This window comes from Pelodiscus sinensis, chromosome 6 (assembly GCF_049634645.1).
Source record: "Pelodiscus sinensis isolate JC-2024 chromosome 6, ASM4963464v1, whole genome shotgun sequence".
Classification (NCBI taxonomy): domain Eukaryota; kingdom Metazoa; phylum Chordata; order Testudines; family Trionychidae; genus Pelodiscus; species Pelodiscus sinensis.
In genome coordinates, this window is record NC_134716.1 from 111,046,193 (window position 1) to 111,059,869 (window position 13,677).

At 38.2% G+C, this 13,677-nt stretch overlaps 1 protein-coding gene across 5 annotated transcripts in view; it reads right to left on the reverse strand.

Moving 5' to 3' along the window:
• Positions 1–13,677, reverse strand: part of WDR7 (WD repeat domain 7) — a 352,131-nt gene that overhangs the window by 87,080 nt on the left and 251,374 nt on the right. For all 5 annotated transcript variants that reach the window (XM_006116571.3, XM_075932629.1, XM_014570212.3 and 2 more), the window contains one exon: positions 1,169–1,286. In XM_006116571.3, the coding sequence (XP_006116633.2) occupies positions 1,169–1,286 (118 nt within the window). The remainder of the gene's footprint in view (positions 1–1,168; positions 1,287–13,677) is intronic.

Consider the following 13,677-nt stretch of genomic DNA (forward strand, 5'->3'; position numbering starts at 1 on the left):
ATACTTGGTATACCCTTATCTAACTCATTGATGAAGCTATTGAACAGAACCAGATCCAAAACTAATCCTTGTGGGATCCCACCTGCTATGCCCTTCCAACTTGACTGTGGCCTCTGAATGTGTTTTAATTATTCTTCTTCATACAGTCTTTAAAATGTTGATCTACTTTCTTTACTGATCACTTTCATAACAAGGGAGATCATGCGGAGTAAATGGCCAGTCTTTGACACAGAAAATGATGTATAATGCCAAATTTTATTTTGCCTATTTAGGGGCTCTACACTAACCACTTCCTTTACCGCTGTGTTTCGCTAATCTCATATTTAGATACACTCACAAAACCAGCATGGGGCAAGACCTGCAGAGGCTACAGCTGCTTCTAAAATCTAATGCATTAAGGAGGTGGGAAGATGATGTGGGTAGAAAGGAATCCTAGCTTTCATGGTATGCCCAAAGAATCTAGGACTGGATTGGAGAGGACCTGGAAGAAACACCCATTCTGAAAAATGGGTAGGATGATAATCTGGGGAGGAAATCTGTGATGCTCCTCCCAAGACACTCTCCTACTTCCCAAGAAGGAACACTTGTGAGACTCCCTTCCCCAACAGTGAAATGAAAAAAAATAATCTCTGTACCTGGATTGCCTGAGTATAGAAAGAGAAAACTGAGAGCAGATATCGGTCCTTAACCAGTTAAATCTTTCATCCATTCATGTATGTCTGCTGGATCAAATCCCAAAGGCAATGTTCAATTTCCATTCAGTCTCTAATTATGCAGTATTTGCACTGCCTAGGTAAAGGCTAAGAAAAAAACCCTAGTAAGTCCCCTGGGGTTTTCCCCTTTGCTCTATATGTGAATTGGAAGGTTCTACAACCAGAACACATGAGGTTAAGTCAATTTCAACTCATCAGGTGACCTGGTGTATCAGTTATCAAGATATTGTTGCATAATGTGTGTATTTGCATTCATTCAAATATTTAAAAATGATGGCCCATTTTATTTCCCCCAAAAAGCTGAATTTTGGAGTTGGTATTATGGAGATTTCACTATTTTTTGTTTCTGTCTGATAATACTGGAGCTGAAAAGTATTAATATAAAAACAATCAAAAAATTTGTTACACACTGAGACCATTATTCTTTTAGAAATGTAAAATGAAGTTTCTCTCACCTCCTTGGCAATAGTTGTTATGAAGGCGGGTGGTCTGGCAGTGGCAATGAGTGAGAGAGCATGTCGTGCAGAGCGGGCGGAGTCAGCTGCTGGACTCAGAGGCAGCCCCATTGTGATGCTAAACAGGGATCAGACAAAGAGGAGAAAAAAGAAAAGAGGCATTAGAAATATAGAGTGAAAAGATTAGACACAGCTTATAATGTCAGTTCAAGGTCAACGGGAGCACTCAAACAGTTAGAATATAATGGACTTCCAACAATGAGCAGTGATTAGGAGTCAGGGTGTTCTGGCATCAAATACAAAATCGAATAATTAACCATGAAGATTGAAAACAGTATGTGCATCTGTCCAAAGTGTTAAAAAGGCCTTGTTAACAAATTATCTAGCTGTAGTACTGAATACATATCACAAAACCTTGGACAAAGCAAATACAGAATGTCATAGAAAGTATTTTTTATATTTTATTCTTTAGGAAAAGTTTAGAAGCAGTTTGCAAACACAGCTTTTGTGGTATTACTATTCAATATAGCCAAGCACTTTTAACCGGAGGGGGGAGAAGAGAAGGAAGAGTTTCTTGAGACATTGAAAATATCAAATTCATTCAATTTGGTTTCCTCTGTTGAAAGAATTACTTTGTTTTAAAATAATCCAAGTGCTACTAAAACCAAGGTAGACTCATCTATCAGCAATCCCTGTTCATGAACATAGGGTGTGGCAGAAGTTCATACACATTAAGGGAAGATCGCTTTTTCAGAGCATGTGCAAATAAGCAACACTGATTGGCTGGTGATGAGGCCCTGATTTTTAGCATAACTTCACTGTCTTAGCTGTTTTCCCAGTTTACATTTATACATACAGGAATGCTAACGTTCATAAAACTATGATTTTTTATGAAAGTAACTACATCATTTAAGTGCACATTGAGAATAGATTATTTTTGTTACATAAGTAGTAAAATCTGCAGCTTTTTCCTCTACTAATGTGATTTCAGATGCATTAGGACTTTAAAAGATACACAAGAGATAAAAATATCTTCATTTAAAACTGTCCAGGCCCAATTACGTAAATTTATCAAACTTCATCTTTAATTTAAATTGTACACAATTTAATTCTAAACTGTCAGCACTGAGGCCATTCCCAATCTGTAAGTTATGTCTCATTAAAATATTTAATTAACTTATTACAAAGCAATACAAAATGATCACAGTATCTCTTTGGAAATACAACCAGAGGCCTAAGCCTGCAGCTCTTACTCATGTGAGTAGTCACACTGTTTTCAATCAGATTACTCCCATTAATAAAGTCTGCAGGTGAGTAATGATTGCAAACATTTTACACAACTAATGTTGTAATTGATTAACAAAAAACAAAACAAAAAACCAAGTCAACCTCCTTTCTAAATCCCTAGGCACAACACTCACACATTCACTCTGGGTTGGATTGTATCTGCCAGAACTCTGCTCAGTGCAGTCGAATGGCAAGGTGGTAAAGGTAACCGACATCCACCTTTGCACTTCTCTGATCTCTGCGGTTGCTTGGGGGCCAATTCAGTCTCCAGGGTAAGTTAGAGCAGCCTCAAGACTACTCTAAACTATATGGAGCCACAACTGTTCTCTGTGGAGCTGTTTCATAGCAGAGAATCTTTCAGCAAAGTTACATCTCAGCCATGCCCCTTTTATCCTATATGCTGCCGGAGTGCACAAAGCTGCTTTATTGGCTTATTATTACTATTTGCTCTGATGGCAAATGAGAGAATGCTGAAGATTATCCCAAACAATTCCATTAACTCTCACATAATCTTGTATTTTGTTCATGGCACATCTTATAAAACACACACATTTAGAGAAGTTAAGAATTTTAAGACTTGCTTTAAAAAACAAACAAACAAAACCTGTAGTATACCATGTTTTGTATTGTTCTACTACAAAGCTGAGGCAGAGTTCAACTTCAAAATCCTCAAAATGACAAGAAAGCAAGCATCAATACCTTTGTTCAAGCTCTAAAAAAATATATAACACTCCATCAACTTGTAAGGCCCCATACCAATAATGTCTGAGTCACAATGTAAATGTTTGATATTGTCGAATATGCCAGGCAAAAAGATGGAACTATTTCTAATTCTCCATTGGGGTAGTTAAAAATGTCCTTAGGTCAGATGAGATGTTTCTCAATTGCATTATTTAAATCAGTATAATTGGGAAGGTGGATTGGAGCAAATGCACATTTTCAGAAACAGGGAGGAAAGAGATGAAGTATACCTCTCAACAGCCTAACAAGAGGAGGTGTGAGCACAAGGGGAAAAAACGGATACAAAAATGTGAAATGCTATTTTCTCCATAAAGAGATTATATTTCTTTTTGAACTATGTTCAGGTCAAATATTTCCAATAAAAATAAGCTTTTTTGAAAAAAATCTATCCTGTTTAATTCTCTGCTCATGTTTTATATGGAATATATATTAATGAAGTCTGGTATAAAGGCTATTGGCATGATTCTGGGATAGCCAATTACTTATACTGTAAGTGACAAAGCCACAAATCCTTGTGAGTGCCTTTATTCCAGACCACTAAGTATACTGTATATGCCCTAACTATTTTAGTGGGTTTAAAAAATTATTGGAACTATTTTTCCCTCTGTAAAAGTAGGTGCTTTAGTTACTTACTGAGAGTTCTCTCTCATGTTTTGAGTAGGAAGTGGGTGCCCAAACTCCTGTCAAAATTGTTGCATATTATTGTTTTAGTTCTTTTTTTTATTATTTTTGAGGGGGGGGGGGGGGAAATGTGTCCCAGTAGTACAAAGCTCCTCTTGAACTTTACTTAGCAACTTTGCTTGTGACATAATGAAGTTTTTTCATTGTAGATTTTTGTTTGTGTTGAAAGTCTGCAACATAACAGGACTGCACACTCTTGTAGCTTACATATGAAAAATTATGCCAAGCCCAGCCAAGAACTGGTTAAAGCTTTCTCTGGCAAGCGAGCTATTTGAGCCACTGTCAAACTATGTAGCAGCAATACATGGATAAGGGATAAATACTAGATTCAACAAAAATACATAAGAGCTTGCTTATTTTTATTCATCTCATATCCTCATCAATATTTGCAATATAAAGAATATAACAATGAATGTATTTCTCAGAATAGCACTATATAGATGTTCCTGTTATCTTTTATTTGTTACAGTTCTTTGAATAAAAAAAAAATCATTTAGGCATTTCTGCAGACTCTGGAGTGATGAAAGCATATGAAAAACTAGATTAACAATCTTATCCTAATGTTATCTAGAAGCACTGCTTTGATTCCCGTGTGTATTCATTGAAAAATTCAGAAGCACATGTCAGCCAGTATTTCTACCCATAAGCCAGAATTCATATATTTCTGTAAAGAGTATATTTCCTCCCAGTATTTTGTAAGACATGCATTTTTCTGAAAAGCAACAGGTTTCTCGTTCATTCATTTACAACACTCAGTGGTAGTAAGTATGTGGCCGGAGATTAACCCCCTCTAGCAGCTGGTCTGTATGTCTTCTTTCAGAGCTAAAGCTGTGTGTGATGGAACAACCACATTGCCCCCAGAACACAAACCAAAACAAAGGAAGATGCAAAGCTAGTATTTGCAGGGAAGCACAGGTCTCTTAAAGCCAAATATATTCCTTTACAGGGGAATTTCATTCTTTCCACATCCTTAAAAGATTGGCATAACATATGTATTGTCCCAATCAGATACAAATTCCTATCACACTTTAAAGTCATTTGCATAATGTATAACATCTGTCCCGTCCCCGTCCCCCCGCCCAATTACTGCCAGTGGCATTACAGAAGCCCAAAATACTCTATTTTAACCCTTTCAGGAAATTTGATTCAGAATAGTAATTATTTAATTTATTTAAATGTATACAATGAATTAAAAAGCCACTTGTTTTGGGCATATGTTAAAAATTCAGTCAAATTTGTACAAGCAGGAATAAATCCAATAGCTGCACCCCAATGGGAAACATCTAGCCAAACAGAAAATATGTATGAAAATGTAGAAAACACCCACAATTATTTAAATAAATAGTAGTCTGTTATTATTTAACCTCACAATTAATTGTGATTAATTTTTTAATCACTTGACAGCCCCAATGTATACATTAATATAGTGGGTCAAGATTCATTGGCTGGGCTCCACCGGCAAAAAGTCAACCTGGCGATGAGGTTTAGCTGCAAACATCACATTCTAAGCTAGGGTATGTCTAGACTGCATCCCTCTGTAGGCAGAGGGATGCAGATTAAGCAGGTCGACATTGCAAACGAGGCAGGGATTTAAATATCCCGTGCCTAATTTGCATAAAATGGCCGCCGCGTTTTGCCGACAACACTTTGTTGGCAAAAAGTGGCAGTCTAGAGGGGGATCTGTCAAGAAAGAAAGCCTTCTTGCAGGAGGCATAAAGGATCTGTCAAAAAAGGCTTTCTTTCTCGACAGATCCCTCTCTAGACTGCCACTTTTTGCTGACAAAGTGTTGAGTCGGCAAAACGTGGTGGCCATTTTTACGCAAATTAGGGACAGGATATTTAAATCCCTGCCTCATTTGCAATGTCGACCTGCCTAATCTGCATCCCTCTGCTGACAGAGGTATGCAGTCTAGACATACCCCTGGTGGCCAGACGCTGGCTGATATAGCCCACAAATGGGTGGGAAGCACATCTCTTTTTACAGCTGCCACTGACGGGACTAGTGTAGTTCTGGTTGGAATTTAAAGCTGTTTTCACATAAGGGAGGCTTCCCAACTCTGGGAAAACTGGGTCTATGGATATAACCATTAAATATGGTGGGACCTAATCAAACCAAAGCTTGGGGAAAAAATTACACCATAACCCAAATAAAAATAATCACTGTATGTGGGCTGGAGTTCAGATTGCTCACTGTGGGTATGCTAGTGGGGAGGGAGAAATTACAGATTCCCTTGGCTTCATGTTCCCAAGCAGGGAACTGCTAGAATTTTTCTGCAAGCATTAGGGAATGTAAGGGACTAGCACCCTGCCCCCAGAATAACCATTGCTACAGCAAGCTGCATCAGGACAGCATTGTGGGGGTGCAGTTTACATTTAAAAGGTGGATCACTAAGTATTTTTATTGAACTTACTGTGATACCATAATGCTTAACAAAAGAAGCCAAGCAGAGATTTGCCTGGGACAATCCTGGGCCAATGCTGACACAGTGGTGGTGGTAGGAGAAGCTAGGCAAAGCTGATACTAGCTGATACTGCTTAAGCGGGTCACCGACCCTCAGGATTCTGGAGAAGGTAGATTGGGCATGGCTGTTTCTCCTGTTTATGTTAGCAATGCAAATGTGCAAAGTGACTGAGTGAAAATACATAAGTGCTGTGGCAAGATCAGACTCACTCCTGTGTCCCAGACCCCTGCTTTGTTTATAACCCAGCAGTCTATGTACTGCAGCAGAGGTCACACTTGCCCTTTCCAGTGTTTTGGGCTTCTGTCCCTTGGCTAAATGGGTACTGGGGCAGACGCCCCAGTCAGCCTGGGGTGGGTAACCAGTCCTCCTCAGCCACTGGCTAGGCTCTCAGGCCACTTGGGGAAGGGAGCCCAAATACTTCCTGTTGGAACCTTCACCGAGTTCTCTGGCAGTGCCACATTCTGTTTATCACCTTCTCTGTCTCTATCCTCATCAGCTCTCACTTCCCCTCTGCCTCCTCCAGATTCCTCATCCACTCTCCTCCCTTCCCCAGCACGGAAGGCTTTTTAAAACAAGGCCCCATGGCAGCCTCAAGTGAAATCGGTTGGCCCTTAATTAATTTATAGCAGCCTGTCTGGGACACTCTTACTCCACCACTGGAGCTGTTGCTGGCTGCCCTGAAGTAGGCTCTGGCTAACTAGAGGAGGGTTTTCTGCTTTTTAGAGCTGCCTCTCTCCCCTCCGCCCTTCTAATCTAGCCCACTAGCCTGACCCTGTCACAGGCACTGCATTTTCTAAGGTCTTTATTAACATAATGTATTCTTCACACACTCCTGTAACCAGGGGACTTCATTATTGTTCTTATTTCATAGATATGGAAACAGAGGCAGAGCAGTTAAGTGATTCTGTCAAGGCCACAAAGGAAGCCGGTATCAGAGCTGTGAGGAGTCCTGTGGCACCTTATAGACTAACTGAAGTGTTGGAGCATAAGCTTTCGTGGGCAAAGACCCACTTCGTCAGACTACATGCATCTGACGAAGTGGGTCTTTGCCCACAAAAGCTTATGCTCCAACACTTCAGTTAGTCTATAAAGTGCCACAGGACTCCTCGCTGCTTTTGCAGATTCAGACTAACACGGCTACCCCTCTGACACTTGGTATCAGAGCTGTGTCAGAGTCTATGGGTTACTATCCTGAATTCAGATTAAGACTCCGCCTACTCATACACAGATATACACGAATAAAAAACATATTTTCAAAAAATCAGTCCAAAATTTATTTCAGTAGGGCTTTAGGACACAAATGCATGCTCTTACCAATCAACTGTCTGTTTCAGTATTGTGATTGTAGGTACACTCTTCTCCTAGTCTGACAATCCTACTTTGATGTGGAAGCATATGAATCTAAAGATAGACCATAGGCTTTGGAATCAGAACTCATTTCTATGCACAGCTATAGCACAGGCTTGCTGTGTGGTGTTGAAAAAGGCCACAAACTGCAACTGTGCTTCAGTTTCTCTATCTATAAAATGGGTATAATAATACCTATATTTTAAGGGCTTTGGGGATTTTCAGATGAAAAGACCCATAGAAATAGTATCCCACATCTGCCTGCATGACTCGTCGCCACACACAATATTCATATTTCCATGGTTAGATACATAAAACCAATTAGTCCTATCTTAGATAACTGATTTTTGTGGCTAAATGTTACCAAACAGCTGCAGTAAGCATTCCATCCCCTGTGTAAGAGATTAACGTGCCACTGTTGTCCTTACATGCCCAAATGCTCCAAATCCCTACCATGTAATTCCCCCTTCCAGAATGCCATACAGTTTGAATAATCTTCTCAATAAGAATAAAGGTTCTCTTTCAGCTTATTGCACCTAAAAGGGGCTTCCATCTAATATTCTTTCAATTAATAAAACCTTCACATCCTCTCATCAGAGAAAAACCTTTACTTTCCTGTTTCTAGTAGAAGTGTGGCATTTTTCTCTTAATAAAAATATTACTATGTAATCAGAGGGATCTCCAATTTAAATATTCAGATTTTAAATTAATAAATATTGCTGTGATGGTATTATTTGTCTAGGAAACAACTTTCTGAGAGAAAGTACAAGAACACAAGTCTTTAGATAGTTGTAATAATTAAGTAGCATTGCTGGGGGGAAAATACCACCCCTCTGTTGGGTTACTGGGAAAGAGTGGATCTTAACCTGTGGGTTGCAACCTTGAAGTTGTTGCTGTCAGGTTTCTGTGAGGTTATAAGGGTGGCACTTTTTTCCTGGTGAGGCACTATCCAGTGCTATAGGTCAGCACTTTGCTTTGTCTTAAACATGAAAGAGTGCCAATCATATGAGTGTGCTGCTATCAACCAGAGACACCATAAGCATGGGATTAGAGGTGTAGGGGTGCTACAGCCCCCTCAGGTTTTAGCTGGATCCTGGCTGCTGGCCCCTCCATGTCCGGGGTCCTGGCTACCAGGCCTGGGGCCCCAGTCGTAAATGGTAACAATCCCCAGCTCAGAGGGTGGCAGAGAGAGGTAAAAGGGGAGGATTCTGAAAGTGAATTTCCTCTATCTGAAATGATGAGATTTACATTTAAAAAAAAATGAACAATTATACAGCTATTGGGAGCTATAATTTACTTTAAACTCAAGTCAACTGTTTGCAGCTCTGGGGAGCTAAGCTTTCCAAAACAAAAGAAGCAAAGAACTATCTGCTGTGTCATAATACAGATGTTCAGGACTACCGTGCACTTGGAGGCAACAGAAAGAGAGAGAGAGAGAGAGAGAGAGAGAGAGAGAATGAGAGGGAGAAAAACAATTTAGGCTAACACAGAGGAAGCAGATAGGTTAGGGGAAAGGGAATTAGTAGATGAGAACCAGAACTCTGAATTTCTTGGATTTTGTAAGGTGAAGTCAGGTGCAAAGTTTGATTACTGCATTTTTATGTCAGCATAAATAGTTTGGCCGCTATCTAATGTTGGTAGTCCATTGCTGCTGCTGCTGACAATGATATTGTCGCAACTCTCACTTATGGCTACGCATCTAACATAAGGCCAAACCCTGATGCACAGAGTCAGCAACACTAAGGGCATGGGATGTCAGTATCTATGATGTCAGATGATGCGACTCTATGATGGCTTTTGTGTGTGGAACGGAAAGGATTTTGTGCATCCCTCTAAAACCTTCACATGCTTATTTTGTCAGAGACCACTGCTAAGTCCTATTTTGCTCCATTTGCTTGAGTTCTTTAAGACTGATGCACGCCCACGGAAGATTACCCTATCTAATAGCCAGCAATCAAACATCAACAGAACAGTCACTTACCACTGTTAATTCTAAAGCAGCCTAGTAAATGGCACAGGATTAAAAACATGAAATTTGAATACAAAAAGAGTGTGTGTTTTATTCCGTATTTGTGTTTTATAAAGAGTACTCAAGACAGAAACCAAACTTATGGATTCCAGTCATGCAGTGGAATACTTAAGCCATGGGCGGGGAACATGCATCCCCTGACTTACCTGGACCCGGCCCCCAAGACTCAGCGCCCCCCTCCCCCCCGAGCACTGGGGAACCTGCACTGGTACTCCAGCCCTCCCGCTATCCCAGCATAGTGCTGGAGCACACAAAATCTATTTGCCTGGGATCAGCAGCCCCTGACTCAAAAAAGATTCCCCATCCCCAACTTAAGCCATGTTCGCCACCAATTTTTTATCAGCCATGCAACCATGACCAGTCTAGTAACCTTCTGCAAGAGAAATTACAAGGATGAGGTTTTGTTCTGGATCTTTCTGTTCTAAGGATGAAACGTGGCTTCTTTTGTGTCCCTTTCTTCCTGTGGCTGTTAGGTCAGACAGATACTTTCCAGATGATGAAATGCTGCTGTACAAAAGGAATTGAGCGAAAAGCCAAAACCCAGCAATTTTCTCTCATTGTAGTTTACACAATTAGACCGACAACACGAAACAAGACAGTGGGAGAAAATGGAGAAAGGAGGACACTATATTTGTGCAACATTATAAACAAAGTCTAATTTGCTTTTTAAAAGCATTCTCTCGCTGACATGAACAAGTTTGAATTGATGGCAAAATAAAGGATCAGGAATGAGCATTCCCACAGGATATAACAGCATAGAACTTAGGACTGTTTTGCCTTCCTGGGAACTACATAATAGTCGACTAACCACTAAGAATTCATGAGATTAGTCGACTGTTCTATACCCACTATCTAACATCCTTACTCAGTACTGCCTATTTAGTAATTCTAGGTCTCTAACTTTAGACTGAATTTCAGCTTAACGTGAATCTAAAGGTATAAAAAAAATTAAGCTTATAATTGAAATGGTGACAGATCCCTTGCCACTTCCAGATTTAGGTATTTTTGTAGCCCAAATATATGGAAAGTCACCCAATCATCCTTAAAAGCTTTTTCTATTCTCCAGCTCATGTTTTTCCTTTTTTTAATCCCCAACTATCAGCTACAAAGGTTACACTCTAAAACCATTGCCCTATATCTGCAAACTATTCAAGCCCTTTAATTTATGCTGCAGTTTTACCATAGAACAAAAAACTCCTTTACTCATGTACAACTAAAATGAAAAGGGTACTACTTAATTATTTGTTCCATTTATATACACACATTGAAGAGAATACAATTTGTTCTTAAATGTTGATAACACATTATAAAGTAATCCAAACCAAACTAGTTTTTAATTCAAAGAAGAAAAATTATAGACAACAATGATCCCCATAGTCCTCTATGCCTAGAAATCAAAGCCTAATTAATGCTAGAAAAATACTCTTAATCCTCATGAGTGAACAGTTCCAGTCAGCATGGCTAGGATAGTGCAATCTTTAGTGTGCATGTGTGTGCGGGAGAGGGGAGGGGTTGGACTAGAAGGGTGGAAGAGTTATCCAAAGCTCTGCAGCACATCTCAGCTCAGAAATGTATTTTATTCAGTGAAGAAAAGAAGATAAACACGGCATGTGTTTTTTCTTTGTCAATAAATGTGAAGTGAAATTTTTTAAAAAGCACAAGCTTGACATAAAAGCTCCTTCAAAAAGCGTGCTTAACATCACAGACAGAAGCAAGGCAGCTGTGCGCTGTTATTGTGTACACGGTAAATCAGGCACAAAAAGGGGCAGCTCAGCAGGGCACCGGGAGGGTAAGATGCATACTTAACCCCCTGCACACATTGTTGCTCCATTTCTTTCCATCTTAGTCCTTCTCAAGACACTACTGTACCTGTCATGGATGTAACAGGCCATTTTCAATCTAAATCTTGTTATGGATTAATAAGCAAACACTTTCTCGCTTATTATGCAATTTATCATGATGAAAATTGTATTGGGCTCCTCAAGGCTACATGCTGATACATTCATTTATTCTGTGCTCTGTGTATAGAGAGCCATACTAATCTTTATGACAGCTAAGGATGTAATAGCAAGACTTAAAATTACTTTCTGAATAACTGTACTTGCACAGTTTATATAAAGCCTACATTTAAATACAGTATATTGTTGATTAATATTTTTTGAGCCCAGACCAAAGGACATAAAATATTTTAGCTTTACTTTTTAAAAATCAAACTAAATTCAGACAAAAATTATTCCTCTACTTACATTTTTCCACATTAAATAGCACAAACTGAGTCATCTTGAAATTTTATTTTGACAATGTCTAAAAATATGCTATACGGTAAGCTATCAATATTTATCTATAAACAATGTAAAATGGAATTAGTCATCTGAAGACTGATAGAGAATGGTGATTAGTTGCATTTACAGAAGCAAGGCAACCTGCAGAGTTAATTATTGTCCATGTGTTCTTAAAAGGTTCACAATCATTATAAGCCATTGATACTGCAGCAATCTTGCAGAAATGCAAGTGAAATATCAAATGTAACACAAGAATGAATTAAACTTTAGCTCTAAAAGCATGGCTTGTAAAAGTATATGGTAGTGTTTAATATTCTAGGAATGTTGTATCTACCAGTTAAACAATCAATTATTTAACAAAAACAGATTCAGAGCACCTTTAAAATGTCTACACTGAAATATTACACATTTTTAATTTTATAGGATGTATAAATACCAAAAAACTTAAAAAATCATCAAGATCTTTTTTTAATAATTTTTTGGGGGTAAACTACAAGTTTACTAGATGTAATGGACTATACAGCTAGAGATCAGCTGACATTAAGGTTTTTGCAAATAACGGACTCACTAGAATCAAATATGAAACCAACTAATCATTTTTAAATAGTGACAGATCTGTTTATAGTTTTATTTTCTGTTAACACTTAGTAGAGTTATCTGGAGATATTACTACACTATTATTCATGATGCTCAAATATTTATAATCTCAGAATAAATATATAAATACCAATTCATAAGTTCAACAGTACACCCCAATTTCAAGGCACTGCATACATGATGCATGCATTAAATCATTTATTAATGTTTTTTCAGTACTCATCTCTCACATGCTTTAAAACATGTCCAGAAATCTTCATGAAATCCCCAATATGATTGAAAGACAATTATCGAAGACAAGGCATGCAGCTGCATGGCAAGCAGAATACTATGAATATCAGCCATATACTGATAAAAAAACAATAATTACTGAAGAGAAGACCTGTACTTGCATTTCTTATGAGCAACAATATGGTCATATTAATTTTTAAATCACCATGTTAACACCATGCTGACTCGTGTATGACTTTTCTATTTTTAATTTCTGAATACTGTATTCCTTTCAGTTTAAATTCTTACCTAGTCAAAGTGCAAAGCTCAAAATACCGTACATTTTTCTTTTAGTAGTGATTTTTTCCCCTCTAGCCGTTAGTCTAGTTTGCCATTTAGCACTTCAGGCTGAATGTTACAAGTATTTGCATGGCTAAAAAACTATATTTTTATGTGGAAAAATTATTACATTCAATATAAAATGTATATTAAAAATACAAGTTAGTATTTATAACGTGTATCCTATAATAGGTCTGAAGGAGCAGAGCCTCATTTGGTGCAAATATATAAAGCATCATTGAAGTAAATGGAGCTATATAGTATATACCCGTTGTAGATGGTCCACACAATTGACTGCAATGCACTTAATAAGTAGAAATGTAAAGTACTGAACTGTGCAAGTTTAAACTTTCAATATATTTGAAAATATAAAAGATAAAAAAATAGTTTCCATGTTTTTATTCTATGCGATAAAAAGGTACGAAATTATATCTCATTTCTGTGTCAATTATATTTAACTGTAACTAGCAGTTATATTTCCTTTAAAATTGATTTTTGTATCAAATAAATACCAAAAAACTTAATTTGTAGTTG